At 49.2% G+C, this 15,382-nt stretch overlaps 1 protein-coding gene across 2 annotated transcripts; it reads right to left on the bottom strand.

The window, feature by feature from the left end:
- Nucleotides 1-443: 443 nt before the first annotated feature.
- LOC122384787 (gamma-tubulin complex component 5-like) lies at nucleotides 444-14,986 on the bottom strand. Of its 2 annotated transcripts, none has more exons than XM_043372527.1 (18): nucleotides 14,764-14,986; nucleotides 11,331-11,459; nucleotides 9,697-9,915; nucleotides 9,201-9,401; nucleotides 8,788-8,884; nucleotides 8,223-8,379; nucleotides 7,800-7,980; nucleotides 7,464-7,647; nucleotides 6,964-7,099; nucleotides 6,554-6,721; nucleotides 6,098-6,285; nucleotides 5,192-5,939; nucleotides 4,687-4,906; nucleotides 4,125-4,419; nucleotides 3,741-3,888; nucleotides 3,362-3,450; nucleotides 2,858-3,094; nucleotides 444-1,059 (listed from the first exon to the last, which is right to left on the bottom strand). In XM_043372527.1, the coding sequence occupies exons 2-18, from the start codon at nucleotides 11,409-11,411 to the stop codon at nucleotides 992-994; spliced, it is 3,417 nt and encodes a 1,138-aa protein (XP_043228462.1). In that variant the 5' UTR covers nucleotides 11,412-11,459; nucleotides 14,764-14,986; the 3' UTR covers nucleotides 444-991. The 2 variants fall into 2 exon arrangements, with proteins under 2 accessions (XP_043228462.1, XP_043228463.1); XM_043372528.1 differs by lacking the exon at nucleotides 14,764-14,986 and adding an exon at nucleotides 14,250-14,348.
- Between the last annotated feature and the right edge of the window lie 396 nt (nucleotides 14,987-15,382).

Here is a 15,382-nt window from a genome sequence, read left to right as displayed (position 1 = left end):
GACAAAATGTTCATGCCCTATGGCAGTCAGGTTCAAGCAATTACAGCGTCAAATTCTCATCTGACAGCCCATAATTCGGTTTAGCTTGTTGCAGTGTTGTTGGGATTGGGTCTAACATAAAGACCGATCACGTATGTGGTTTACAGTGATCAAAGCAGATCGCGACGCCGACCGTGCCATTTGAGAGGGACATTAAAAGTGAATATATTTGATCAAGCGATTTATTGCCAATAATTTCCCAGAAATAGTATTGTCTTCTATATTGATCAAATCACAGCCGTCTGTATATATTGTAACTGTTCAGATAACAACTCTGTCAGGTACACAGAGATCCATGATTGAATAATATTCACATCCAGCAAACATCTCCATTTGCTACTTATTATATGGTCTTTCTTCAGTTTTCTCCATCACCATTTCACATTTCACAATGAAAGAAAATGTGTAGCAAATGTTATATATTATTTGCATATATTATTCATCAATGAGTTGGGAATGAGTACGCACATGTGGGAATGAAAGTCAGGCTCAAAAATGTTACACAGTCATTTGTAACTGTTGCGAGTGTTGAACTCTCAGCCATTCTTCTAATTCAATCAATCAGACACCTGAGTACTTCACCAGCTCAGCCGCTACACAGTAGCACCAACGAGCACTCACACCACACTTCACTCACGCACTCACACACTCAGCACCAGCACATGACTCCCATCCCTGCTCTCAACTGCGCTCTCCCGACATCCGTCATGCGCCAAAAGACGCTACACCAAGTAACCAACCATCCTGGCTAGTCGCTACCTCACGAGTCACCGGCAGCCGGGGGTCACCCTTCCAACCGCCCAATCAGCACCAGTTTTATACCAGTTCTATCACGAGATGTCACTCATATGACCAACCCGGGGTCGCCGCTCATTCACATGACACCGCTCGACGGACGGACGGGCGGCGCAATCACGCCAGTTAGGGACAGCTCACGTCAGTTCGCGTCGGTTCAAACCAGTTCGTCGTATGATATCTGTCCCGGTGCACTATGAGCCATTGCTGCTGCCAGGCTATCCACTGAAACACACACCGAGGGCAGATATGTTACACAGTGGTTGTATGAGAGGTAATTGAAACACTCAGCTACCTCAGATCTTGTGTCAGCTGGATGTAAGGGAGAAATGAATTCGTGCGGAACAAAATGGGCGCATGCAATATGTCAGGTATTACACCCATGAAGATGTAATTTCTATACGTAAAACGATATTAATACAGGGAACACCGGGGATATTTGATGTGGAAAGTAGAAATCACTTACTTAAACTTTTCGACGAACGTGAGTACACGTGTCAACATGGAACAGTAAACCACCTCATTCGAAAAATAAACCACACAAGGTTGGTAATGGATCCTGTGCCCCATCCGTATCATCCACAAAATATCACACTTGTACTTCCAGTCGATTTTCGAAAGCTTATGTACAATATAAAGCCTGGCCTGAAATTCAATCATTTGATGAGGTTAAATGGCTCCCGACGAGCGACCTGTGGCCCTACTCACCGTGTCTCATGGTCTGTCTGTACTGCCTCAGCAGACTCACCGTGGCCCATGGTCTGTCTGTACTGCCTCAGCAGGCCGGTACCCCACTCACCGTGTCTCATGGTCTGTCTGTACTGCCTCAGCAGACACCCCACTCACCGTGTCCCATGGTCTGTCTGTACTGCCTCAGCAGACACCCCACTCACCGTGTCCCATGGTCTGTCTGTACTGCCTCAGCAGGCACCCCACTCACCGTGTCCCATGGTCTGTCTGTACTGCCTCAGCAGGCACCCCACTCATCGTGTCCCATGGTCTGTCTGTACTGCCTCAGCAGACACCCCACTCACCGTGTCCCATGGTCTGTCTGTACTGCCTCAGCAGACACCCCACTCACCGTGTCCCATGGTCTGTCTGTACTGCCTCAGCAGGCACCCCACTCATCGTGTCCCATGGTCTGTCTGTACTGCCTCAGCAGACACCCCACTCACCGTGTCCCATGGTCTGTCTATACTGCCTCAGCAGACTCACCGTGTCCCATGGTCTGTCTGTACTGCCTCAGCAGACACCCCACTCACCGTGTCCCATGGTCTGTCTATACTGCCTCAGCAGACTCACCGTGTCCCATGGTCTGTCTGTACTGCCTCAGCAGACTCACCGTGTCCCATGGTCTGTCTGTACTGCCTCAGCAGACACCCCACTCACCGTGTCCCATGGTCTGTCTATACTGCCTCAGCAGACTCACCGTGTCCCATGGTCTGTCTGTACTGCCTCAGCAGACACCCCACTCACCGTGTCCCATGGTCTGTCTATACTGCCTCAGCAGACTCACCGTGTCCCATGGTCTGTCTGTACTGCCTCAGCAGACACCCCACTCACCGTGTCCCATGGTCTGTCTGTACTGCCTCAGCAGACTCACCGTGTCCTTTTTTTAGAAATTTTGTCCGAATGGATGAATGGGTGGCTATGGGCCCGGGTGCCCCGCTAAGCAGTGCTTGTTGCGAATGACACCACGGACCCACCACCCCACCTTCTGCCCGCGCCCGGTTCACCGGTGATAATTTGGATCGAAAGTTTAACGTGCCGCAGGTAGATGGCGGCACGGTCCGACCGGGTCTAGCGTGACCCTCTCTCGCCAGTTGCCAGCTGGCTTAATATGTATAGGAACGCGGGTCAAACGACGTGGAGCTTCCCGGCCGCGAACTCGCTGCCACCGAGTTAGGAGACGGACGCCTTATCCACTAGGCCACGGAGAGGACAATGGTCTGTCTGTACTGCCTCAGCAGACTCACCGTGTCCCATGGTCTGTCTGTACTGCCTCAGCAGACACCCCACTCACCGTGTCCCATGGTCTGCCTGTACTGCCTCAGCAGGCCGGCTGTAAAGTGGTGACAGCGCACGTAGTCGGCCTCCAGTTTGAGCAGCTCTGCCTCGGGCAGCTGGCCGGCAGCTGTCCAGAGCAGCTGCAGCCGTCCGGAGAGATGGAGCGCCGACTGCACGGCCGCGTGCAGGGTCCGCTCAGCGGAGCCGCTGAGCAGACAGCGGCGCAGCAGAACGCCCAGGTACAGCTGGTGCACTGGCGAGCGAAGAAGGGAATGAGAAAGTGAAGAAGTCGGGAAAATGACTAGCCCTTACCAGTGAAACCATAAACATTCAATTTAGTGAAGATCTAGCATCATGCAATAAAGTAGGCAAAGTCAGACGTCCCGTGCGCAAATCTAGATCGCTTACCAAAGAACATTGATTTAAATGTTTTCAATAATAGTTACACATGGACACCACATGATGTTACCTCATCACCTTTAACCCCGGCCCTAGTCCGTCACCACCGCCGGAGACTCACTCTGGGCCATGGCGTCGACATCAGCGGCCTTTTCGAGCTGCTCCTCCAGCTCCAGCCAGGTCGAATGTAGCACCCGCATCATGATGTAGCTGAAAAAGGATAAAGGTCTGTACTGATAAAGGTCTGTAAAGGTCACTGTGTTTGACGGGAGGAATATCGAAAAGGACGGACAGAATGAGGGTGAAGGTAAACTATGTAGGATGGCCAAATCATACTTCCTACATTGCTTCCTACAGACTAAGGAACCTCCACAGTCCACACCTACCCATATTCTACCTATTCAGCAAGTCATTCCCGACGCTGCGAAAAGTCTTCACACTATCCCCTACCCTCTCCAAGACACCAAATGTGTCCAGTGTCCACCCTCGGTAATCCTCACCTGTGTATACTGCCGACGAAGTGGAGCAGCCAGGCCCGCAGCAGCTGCAGCCGGAGGACCCGCGAGGCGCGAGGCACCGGCTCCGAACGGTCCAGGTCCAGCGGGGACTGGGTGCTGGAGTCGGCCGTCCCAGCACACCGATCCAGATCTGTTAGTGACGAGGGAACATGGTAAAGTCAGACTATCTGAGTTTTAGTTAGATGAGCGTATTATTATATTTCAAGCACGATACATGGTCCAATAAGCATTCAAGTAAAAGCTGAGCATGCAATTAGTGAGCAATATGGGTTGTCCAGAATGGACAGCCGATCACTGCCTCGCCTTCCAAACACCAAGTGGCTTATCCAGCTCTGCACAAAACAACAAAAGCAAGCCACAACGCACCTTCAAATTTGAGCGTGTGCAGCGCCCTCAGTGTAAACTTCAGCTGCAGTATGAACCGAAACATGGCGTTGTACCGCTCCAGGCAGCTGTCTGTGATGACGATAGTACACGGCCAGGGCACACTGTACCCCAGGGTGACGGTAGCCAGCCGCTGCAGCAGGGGTAGCTCGCGCTCCGCCGGGTGCTGCACAGTGACAGAGAGCCGAGCCGCCTGCTCCGGGTACCGAGCCGAGACGCAGTCCTCCAGACACAGAGTCAAACTCACCGACTCGTCAGAGTCGGAGTCAGACGCCAGCTGGGGAAGAGACAGGGGCGGGCGAACCAGGGAGGGTAGCTTATGATTAATAGGTGATGAGGAGAAAGCCCTCAAAGAGCTTTTATTGTTAGGTAAGGGATTAATATTAATTCTAACGTAATTTCAGCGCGTTTTTTATATCTTAGCCCATTAGGAACGACTCCCATCACCCAACATCCCCATCGGCCACATGGTCAAATATCAGCTAAAACACACAGTCAACCACCGAGTTTCCTCACACTCCATCCACACACCACCAACACCCACCGTATCACAGAGCTGCAGTGTGAACTGAGCCATCAGATCATCCGCCTCCATGAGGAACACGCGGCGCAGCATCCTGAGGTGCTCCCCCAGCTGGAAGTCTGAGCGCAGAGCGGTCACCATTCGACGGCAGACGGAGGCCTGCCGCGCGGCCAGCGGTCCGCTCAGAGCCGAGCACATGATGTGGGGGATCGAGGTGGTCAGACGCACCGGCGGAGCCGACCTGCGGGGGCGAGACGTGGGGTCAGCGAAATGGAAAACAGGCTAACGAAGGACGGCAATGACAGCAGTAATAACTAATTTTTTACATATTTACCTTTAATTCTCTTTGTCTAACAACATTACCTAGCAGCTAATCTAGCTGACATGAAATTCGCACTGCATTCATTGGTGCGTTTCAGATACCGTAAAAAAGCACATCAGTAGTTCTTCAGCAACACAAACCAAAGAGAGACAAACACAAACCTCTTTACGGTTTACCGTCTGAACGGACCCCTCTACCTCTTACCTCTTCTTTGGCGCCTCCGGTGCAGTATCCCGTCCCCTATCCGTGGCGTAGAGCGCCTCCTCGAACGCTGCGCTGAGGTATGGCGAACCGAAGGACACCAGCAATTCTTGCAGCATCCCACCAGGGGGTGCTGCCGGTCCCCTCGGCGGGGGCGGAGAGGGGGCCTCCTCCGACCCCCGACCGCTGTCACAGTCACTGAGGGCGTCCTCTGCAGCGGGCTGAGGGTGAGCTGGGGCTTCAGCGCGTGCTGGACGGTCGTCAGGGGAGTCTTTTGATTCCACTGAAGGGAGTTTAGGGGCATCTGCTGCCATTGGATGCTTCTCAGTAGCGGTTTCTTGTGGGCCGCCCTCTGGAGATTCACTCGCGGTGACCACAGTTGTCGCGGTCCCAGCTGCAGATACGCTCTCAGCGTCTCCTGTGGTCTCGGCGCCGGCTGCGTCTGAGCCCTCTGGTCCGTCCGCTGAGACGGCTGCCGAAGGTGGTGCTGGGGAGAAGACGGCAGCGCTCGCCGCCTTCGAATCCCCAGCGACGCTAACTGGCTTGCCTGGTTTGGGTTCTTTTCCTGGGTCGATAGCTTCAGACGTGTGGGTACTCTCTGAACTCTTTGGTGCATTTGAGAGGGTGTTGGCACTCTTCTGAGGTGAGTCCTCAAACCCAGGAGTTTGTTCAGACTCTTGGGAAGACTCGTCAGCCTTTGAGAGAGCCTCGGACACCAAAGAGTTGAACTCCTCCTGAAGGCTGCTGTCATCTGAAACAGAGCCAGGCCATTAGTGAAGAGTAAACCCGTTGAGATGTGTGAAAACCATCCAAACCCTAAAAATTGAGCATCGCTGCAAAGGTAGTGTGTGTGTCCATAACTGAACGCATAGAAAGCTGGTGTTCAAATACATAAACAGTTCTTCTTACCTAGATGATCGGTGAGTTTGAGATGACAGAGGATCCTCAGACATTTCGCCGTCTGCACCAGCTGGTCGAGATGGGGCAGAAGGAACGGCAGCGGCTCAACGCCATCTGTCCAGTAATCGTGGAAGTTTGAGTTCACAGTGAAGCCGCTGGCCCAGTACTGCGGATCGGTCACCGCCGTCTCTTCGTTCCTGGACAAGCATGGCATACCGTGGGATGAAATACAGCGGTAAGGCAATGTTGACCATTGAAGGCTTCGATAATTTAAATAGCTGAGAGTACGTCTAGTAAGCTGCCAGGACTAAGTTTGAGCGAAGCATAACGACACAGCGAGGTATTAAAGACAAAGTGAACCACTGTTCCAGATGAACTGCAAACGCAAAACCAAGATATCCCCTGAATCATATCACATTCTTCCTAACCAACCAATCCCTCTCACCCTCTCACCCTTTCGCTTACCTCTGTATGAGGAACTCCCGGTTGGGGTCGGGGTCGGTCTCCAGCACTGTCCAGCCGCTGACCACGGCCACCATCGGCTGGACAGTGTCCAGGAACAGACGGACCAGAGCAGGAGACCAGCGAGGGTCGGCGCACACGTCCACCGCTTCATAGAGCACAGAGACCAGCCTGGAACGAGAAGGCGACGTCGGGTGAGATGGGACAGAGCCGAGCCTGGTAAGGGGGCGGAGACAGGACAGATAATACACGACCTGGAATAGCGCGTAGCTTTAAAACCTTATCGAAGTAAAGTGCATCGTTTCCTCGCATTACTCAAGAAGTTCTTGGGAGTCAGATAATATGACAATTTAGGAGCCCGTAGGTAGCAGTACCAGAGCTATGTGCCCTCCCGTTTTCCACCTCACACTAACCTGGCGGCGCGTACCCATCCCGGCCGGTCGTCTGGCACACTCAGTACCCCTCTCTGTAGGAGACGGTCCAGCTCTGCCAGGTGGCAGAACCACGCAGAGAGGCGCCGCTGAATGCCACGGAGAGTCAGCGTGACCTCTGGGGGTCACAGGTCACAGGTCAGGTCTGAGAGGCGACGCTGAATGCCACGGAGGGTCAGCGTGACCTCTGGGGGTCACAGGTCAGGTCAGGGCTGCGCAGAGGCATGCCGGAATAAGGGTCACTACTAAAGCCATACAAGGAATGAATAAATGAATAAATGAATGCATGAACAAATAAATAAACATGCAACGAAAAACAACCACTAGAAATCAAATACTAGATCAGCTGAGCTACAGGCGAACTGAAGCGAACTGAGGCTGAGCTGAGGCAAACTGGCTCCTACCCGGCATCATGTCAACTGCACTATTATCACAGTCACCCAGTATCCGCTCCCACACCTCCTCTCCATCACCAATCTCACCCTGTTTCTGTAGCTCCGTCTCCAGGGTGACCAGCTCCGCGTCCAGCCCCTCCAGGTGGGCAGCCAGTGACCGCGCGAACGCCCGGTGGGTGGACAGCGGACCTGGCGAGCGGATAAATCCGCGCAGCCGACCCACCGCCGTCACGGGGGCGCAGAAACGACTCAGCTGACTGGAGAGCGCCGCCTGTGTGGAGAGAAGGGGGTGTGAGTAGGGAGAGTCTGTCTTGATATATTCCGCTTAGTGCAAATTACACCTGGCTTACAGACGCACTATTGCTCACGAGATATGAGGTCCACGCATCGCCTTAGCCCCGAAGTATCCCACTCCTGCCTCACCTGAGTCAGTCCGTGCACCCTGAACCGTCCGGTCGGCCGGAACTGGCCGTCCCGGCACTGCAGCAGTGACGAGTCGGCGGGAGACAGCAGCTGCCAGACCAGCTCGCGGCAGACGCTCCACTCGGTGAGCACAGAAAGATCGGTGGGACCGGCCAGACCCAGGCGCACCTGCAGCGCGTGACTGGAAGGAGGGGAGGGGGAGGGTTATAGAGATGGTGGGTCGTGAGGAGGCCAAAACAAGTCAATGTCATGAAGCTTGTCATTCTATATTTAATAACTTAAACCAATCATGCAATCAAATCACGCAAACAAAAGCATTCTACGAATATTATCTGAAATCACGAGTAATAACAGGGGAAGCGCAAGAGACAGCAGCAAAGTATGGAAACGGGCTTCATTTCTAGCCAATCTCGGTTCACTGACTATGTCTCGGCGGCGTCGGGGCTGGGCCGCAGCGGTCCCGGGCCGAGCTCCACGGGCTGGTAGGGCCGCGAGATGTGCTCCTCCAGCCAGGTGAGAGGGTCACCCTCGTCGGCCAGCGGCTGCGGCCGGCCGGCGCTCGGTCGGCCCACCTCCACTCCTGTCAGCAGAGACCGCAGAGGGGAGGTCACATCGGGGTGGCAGTGGTCAGAGAGGGTAAGATTGGACTGGTTACGGGGCATGGGTTATAACGCAGGTAAGAACCAAAGGGAATGAGCCACTAGACAAAAGACAACGGTTATAAGGCAGAGAAAACAGAAATATTAGTTACAAATTTATGCCTGTAATCAGACCTGAGACCACCATGACACTTCAATGTTTTAGATTCACTGCACCATTCGAACTCAAAAACAGCCTGGATATGTAGCTCACTAATTAGTTAGCTGCCTTTTTGACTTCAACTTTATGTTCCACTCGTCACCAAGGATGATGCGCATATTGCCCAGACGTCGCCCGTTGACATCACTCTATGGAGGAGTTCTGCAGGTCGATGACGATGTGGACCCACCCGGCAGCAGCAGTGACGACCGGCTGAATCGAACGACGTGGACCGGCGGCGGAGATATGTTGATGTCGTCATCGCCGTCCAGGTCCGACCACTCCTCCTGGCAACAAATACGGTCAAATTTTGTAATTGTGCGACTATGAGGTGGTGGCGGGGATCAATTCAGAGGCGGCAAAAAGCTAAAAAAAAAAATCGGCTCTAATATTTTTAGTAAAAAAGGCATTTAGATAAGGTTTGAATTATCACTACAGATGAAACACCACAAAAATAACATGTTTTTACACGCATCTCCCATATTCTCCTAACAGGATATTTATCAATATAACTATTCATCAATTACCCATCCACATCAAACCTGAGCACAGTAGCTCCCTCATCTCACCCTCCCCCGACCGTCAGCCGCCGCCGTCCCTCACCGGGCTCTGGTAGGGGCTGTACTCCTCCTCGGGCAGCAGCAGCTCCTTCCTCCAGTCCACCTCCTGATCCTGCTCCTCGCCTCCCTCCGACACGGCCGCCAGCGGCTGCTGACCGGGCGCCGCCCGCGGCCGGCTCGCCACCGACGTCGGGTTGTTGCTCAGGTTCACCAAAAGACTGAGAAGACGCCATTCGATGTCCCACTGAAAAGAGACGGGGAATGATGGTTTTAAGAAGGAAAGTCACCAGGAATTTGCCTCCCGAGGGATTGGGATGATGCTTTTCTTCTCATAATGTGTGCATACTGCATAGTGCATACTTCAGGCCAAGTTCAGACAAAGTGAAAAAAGGAATCGTCAATAAAAAGTAAAAAAAAAAAGCGAAAACGAATCCTATCTAAAATCCTATCAAAACTTGCATCTGCCCAGCAACCACTACCATGTACAACCTCCAACAACCCTCCCTCCCAATATCACTCCTTCCCTTAAAGTTCCTCACCTGAGCGTGTTCGGACCAGTCTCGCGCCTCGACCAGCCGTTTCCAGAGGGTCTCCAGTCGCTCGGCGAGGCCGGGAAGCGCGTGCACACGGAACTTGGTGGCCAGTCCGCGCAGCTGGCGGCGCACTTCGTGGCTGTTTGTGTCCAGGTAGCGGTGGTAGTAGATGTTGGAGAGCACGTACCGGCGGCATAGCTCAAAGTTTTCCTCGTCCTTCTCCAACTGTGGTAGGGAGGGTTAAGAAATCAGTAGTGATGCGCGGTGTGCGTTGGAGCTTTCGGTGTTTTAATTAAGCTACATTGTACAGCTGTTGTAAATTCATTAATTTGATAGATAAGATCACATACTTAAAAAACACTTGAAAAAAAAATAAGTTAAATATCTAATATAGTGTATATAATTTTGTTTTTATTCAGCAAGGAGACAGATCTAATTCATCTGAAATAATATACCAACAATGAACTTTATCAAAGTTTTGCATCAGCTGATCTTCAATAACAAAAAAAAATAATGGTTAAAACTTTAGAAGATAATACACCAGATATTAGCCCGCGCACCGACGGGGGGGGGGCGGATATCCGCCCCCCCCCCCCTGAGGTTTTTCGCGAATAGCGGCCGCGAAATTTGGTACGACTATTCCCTCATCAATTTTACACATGGTGTGCAAGTTTGAACCTCCTAACTTTTAAGGTCAGGTCACCAGGTCACTTTGAATGACCCAACCTCAAGTCACTTTTTTTGCAACTTTGTCACCGTGCCAGAGCTACAGTAGATGTCGGAGGCCTTTGAAAGTCGCAGGATGTTATTAGGTCATTAGTAGCTACAATTTGTATATCTCGGAATTTCGATATCGGTGACCTAAGGTCAGGTCAATTTCGCGACCTCCCCATTATAAGTCAATGGGGGGAAAATCAACTCCCTGTTTTTACCACTAAAACGGGTCGGAATGGCCCCATATACCATACATGACTTCATATACGATCAACCTTCACTACCTTGAGGCCTGTTTTGCTGTTGGGCAGCTGTAAGGTCATGTGACGTCATCAAAGGTCACCAAAGGTTTTTGGCCAATAACTCCGTACAGGAACAAGATACAGCCGCGCGGATGGTCTCATTGTGTTCAGCTCGTCAAGACGCATCGAATGATATACATGATGACGTCGAGGTCACGTGACCTGAGGTCAACCTTTGACCTTGACCTTTCGAGGTCAACATATATATCATTCGATGCGGATTGACGAGAGGATCACGATGATGGCCTTAGTTTGTTCCTATCTTGACTAATTCGAAAGTTATTCGAGAAAAACTCTCTCCATATCTAGCGCCGCCATTTTGACTTTTTTGAACCCTGTGACGTCATCTTTGACCTGACCTGAAAATGACCTCAGTAAAAATTGTAGAACATGACCGTGCGTATCCGATGCCGTTTACCGCTTGTCGCTATCTTGCTTCGTTCTCGAGATCTCAGGGGGGGGCGGTCATCCGCCCCCCCCCCCGTCGGTGCGAAGTTGGCGCAGACCCCCGTCGGTGCGCGGGTTAAGAAACCTCTAAACAGGAGGCAGCAATTAAAGTAAGCAGTGTATTTCTAATAGCACCACAGTTACCACAGATAAGCAGTTAACAGTGCAGCTACTTACTGTCTCAGAGAAGCCAGTTACACAAGCAATAAGGCCATCAACATCTTTTTCAATTGCCCTTGATTTTGCAGCAGCAGCCATGGCAATAGCTGTATTTTCAGGTTACCTAATTGCACATCTCATAGCAGACTGCAAAAAGGGCAAGAGGTTAAGTCATCAGCCACACAGTTCCTATTAATAAATTTCCAGACCCCATGAATGTTATATTATACAGCCCAGTTTGGCAAGGAACTATTCCATACAATAACATTGCATTGCTGACTAGGTTTTAACAAGTCAACTAAATGTTATATTCTGATCTTCAAATGACCTGCTGACCTTTTCTGCATGGCTTTAAATAATTCCATTATGCTCATGACATGGTCTTCTTGGTCTTACTGAAAAATAAACTTATATTTTTTCAAACTATTGACTGTCCAAATCAGAACTAACCTTAAACTGAAACTAGCATTTGTGCATTAGTCTGATCTCTGAGTTGATAATCCTTAAACATCTAATAGTATGATACCTACAAGTGTTTATGTAAAACATCTATGGTATAATCCCAACAACTTAACTCTGGATCAGTGGTCAACACACTTACCTTTTTCTTAAAATAATTGTTATGTTTTAAATGAGTGTTTTTAGACATTTCATATTTATTCATCCTTTTGAATTTACGAGCCCCATCATCATAGCCTAGTTTAATAAGCTTGTATAGTCAGAAACTATGTTAAGTCCTTAGGGACAGACAATTTGAAGGAATATAATTCAAGCGAATTTAAAAATGTCATGACTTAAGAGCACCTTGAATACAATATAACATAGGTAGATTAATTGATATTGAATTGAATGCCTTTATTGACAGGTGATATTGGCCTGTTCATGTAATGTTCATCAGTAGGAAAATAAAACCAACTAACTAGTTTTAAGAGCCTTCTCATATTTAAACCTTACACTCTGCCATACAGAGCTGCTGTTATGACATGGCACCAGCCAGCAGCCAGCAGGGAGGTGTCATGCCAGACAAGATCAGTCGGGCACACTGTGGTATTTCCGATCCATTTATGGAAACGTTTCCATTTTTGGAACAATGTTCCAAAAATGGATACGCCGTTTCCAAAAATAGAAACGATCTGTTCCATAAATGGAGACGCTGTGTGCATCGCTACCTTTAAAACAAACTGGGCATTGATTGGTGCAATTTGGCATGCGCAGGATGCCACCAATCGACAGCCAGCATTCTAGTCTATGTTACTGTTCTCCGACTTTCCGATCAGAAAACCGAAAGTTCACGAACAAGGCGATGCTTATAACATGTTGACGTGATAAAAAATTCACACGTTTTTCTAATCGAAAATAATAACATTTATGAATGTTTTGAACAAAAAATAACGTTTTTAACAGACTACTGAAAGACTGACCCATTGATTGGAACAACCACATCACCGGGAGCTTCAGTTTTCCATTCATTTTCACGCTGCGTTTTCCGGTGTACCAGCGGCCTGGTGGTCGTCAATCTTTGATTAAATCGCATGAAAGTTGTTGCAAAGCCCTATTTGGGGACTTACGTGGGCATTTTATGATATTTCAAATGTGCTGAATATGATCGTAGGCTCGGATCAATGTAAATCTCCGTGCAAATACGTTAAAAAGCAGGATGGAAATAAGGTCTGCACCGTCGTCACACCAAATACCGTTGCATTCTGACGATGAATTTATTCATTCTAGCTCATGTGTAACATTGATATTAATTTTATATATTGAAATGATATCTACGCTTTATGTATTGCCCACTTTGGACCACATCTGTCCAATAGTTTCTGGGAAATCTTAGTTTTAGTTGACTTTTGAATGTGCTCAAGTTGCGGCGCGTAAGGTATTATTATCGAACCCAACGTCCAAGGTAACTGCCGAGAGCCGAGATGCTACACCAGTCCCAAAACATCAAATTTTTAGTTGCATGTCAATTTTAAAAACACATTTAAGCTAAGTTTGCACACATTTGAACTTCAGCATTTCTATTTTTGGAACATCGGCGTTTCCATTTTTGGAAACTAAGTCTCCATAAATGGATACGATTCAGGAGCATTTTAAAGACGTGAATTTTAATGCATACGACAGCTTTCCATGCAAGAAGACAAGTGCTTTTAATGTATCTGAGCTTGTTTTACGCGAAACAGTTGTTATACATCAAATCCAGCCACCCTTGGCAAGAAAATATGTGCGGAGATGTTAGCGTTTCTATTTATGGAACGAGCGTTTCCATTTTTGGAACAGAAGAGTAGTCAAAATTGGAAACGTTTCCAATAATAGAAACGTCTCCATAAATGAATCGGAGATACCACAGTGCGCCCGACTGAGATAGTAGCTGCAGTGACACAACTAATAATAGGTAGGTGCCACTACACCTAAGAAGCAAGTGATGCAGAGGGGAAAATTTGAAGCCAGAACAAATTAAGCCAGGGGTGCAGGAACTACTTTCAGACTGGGGGCACACCATAATAGAGGTCAACCTAGGGTACCTACCCCAAAATCTAGTGTTCTCACCGGCTTTAGGCCACTTAATCTTCATCCCTTGATTTTTTTAACAGAAAAGAAAACATTTGCATAAAAAGGGTGATATTCCGTCTCAAAGTTGTGGGGGTACCGCCCCCACGGCATCAGAGTTGTGGTGGCAAGCTGCCCCCAATGCCCCTCTTCGGTTCCCGTGCCTATAAATAAAAAAATGCAATGATATCCTGAATAATGTATCAAAACACATTAACAGACAACTCATAAAGCCAAAAGTATGAGCAGAAGAATACAAAAGAAAGGTGAAATATCTAGTAAGACTGTATTTTGAATTGCATAATTCTCAGACTAGCTGATGAAAAAACAATCATTTTAGGTAGGTACCATGTGACTCAAAAACTCCTGTCGCAAAAACCGATTGATTACCTTTTAAGCTAGTTCAGAAAATAAATCCAGCACGCCTTTCGAAGACCCACTCAACCTAGATCACACTATAAACCCAAAGAGCCCAATGCAAAATCAAAGGACGCCGGTGAAAACAGGGCGCCGGAGGGCATATTAGTCACGTGACATTTGGAACTTCTCCCCCTAACGTGGGCCTTCTAGATACGAAATATCACGTGTGAATTTCACGAACCTTGATCAAATCGCCCCAGGCGCCCTGTTTTCACCGTCGTCCAAATCAAAGAATAACAATTAACAATCAAGAGCCAAGAGTCCTTTTTTTTTTTTTTAGTGGCCCTAACTTACGTTACCGGCCTCGCGAGGAGGGCGGCGACCTAACTACGCCGCGCAAAACAAACCGGCCGTCCTAACTAAGACCGGTGGCCACTTTTACAGCAAGACAACATGGGAAAACCCATATCCATGTACTATGCCATGAATATGGGAAAAAACCCATGAATTTACGTTAAGACACATAAATGACAGTGAAACTTACCGGTAAATTGATGTTTGTGAAGGGAGGGAAGGAGGAAGTTTGTGAATGGTAAGGTTACGAGAGTTGGATGACAGGAATGGTTTGAAGAGTGGGGGATATGTCGCTGGGAGGGATGGGGTTTGTGAATGTTTAAGCGTCACGATGAAAGGAATGGTTTGGAGGATGGGGAATCTGTCGCTGCTGCAGTTGGCGGCCGACGGTTGTCTGTGGTTGTTCAACCCGGCCGCCGCCGCTGTTCAGCGGCCGGGGTCTGCTGGTGTAGCTCGCTGGGCCGCTGAGCCAAAAATGTTACCGGATTACGCTGCCCTGTACGCTATACAATGGTGATGCTGTTGATGAGTCAAGCTTAGCAGCTGATTGGTTCAAATATAGCCAAAACTTTCTTTTGGCCAATGGCCCTGCTTTTATTCCTGTTCATGCTTTCGCTGAATCTGCGTATGAACATTAAAAGCTTCAAAGTATTGAAGCATTTGCGCCATAGTTGTAGCATATGGCATATTTGGTAGCAAAGGTAGTAAAGGTTTTCCTTTCTACGCCTTCACCGACCCGTCTCCAGCATTGTGCCGATGCCGACTGGCTCGGCACGGAAGGACCGTTACCGCTACGACCCACATTTACC

Source organism: Amphibalanus amphitrite, unplaced genomic scaffold, assembly GCF_019059575.1.
Source record: "Amphibalanus amphitrite isolate SeventyFive unplaced genomic scaffold, NRLGWU_Aamphi_draft 000198F_arrow, whole genome shotgun sequence".
Classification (NCBI taxonomy): Eukaryota; Metazoa; Arthropoda; class Thecostraca; order Balanomorpha; family Balanidae; genus Amphibalanus; species Amphibalanus amphitrite.
The sequence above is the reverse complement of the archived record's forward strand: the minus strand, read 5'-3'. Positions and strand labels throughout refer to the sequence as shown.

Excerpts from the sequence above, each read along its gene's own strand:
- LOC122384787 (XM_043372527.1), bottom strand. The coding sequence starts at position 11,411 with ATGGCTGCTGCTGCAAAATCAAGGGCAATTGAAAAAGATGTTGATGGC. Across the intron at positions 5,940-6,097 it reads CAAACTCACCGATCATCTAG|ATGACAGCAGCCTTCAGGAG; the intron begins GTAAGAAGAACT and ends GCTCTGTTTCAG. Across the intron at positions 1,060-2,857 it reads CAGGCAGACCATGGGACACG|TGGATAGCCTGGCAGCAGCA; the intron begins GTGAGTGGGGTG and ends TGTGTGTTTCAG.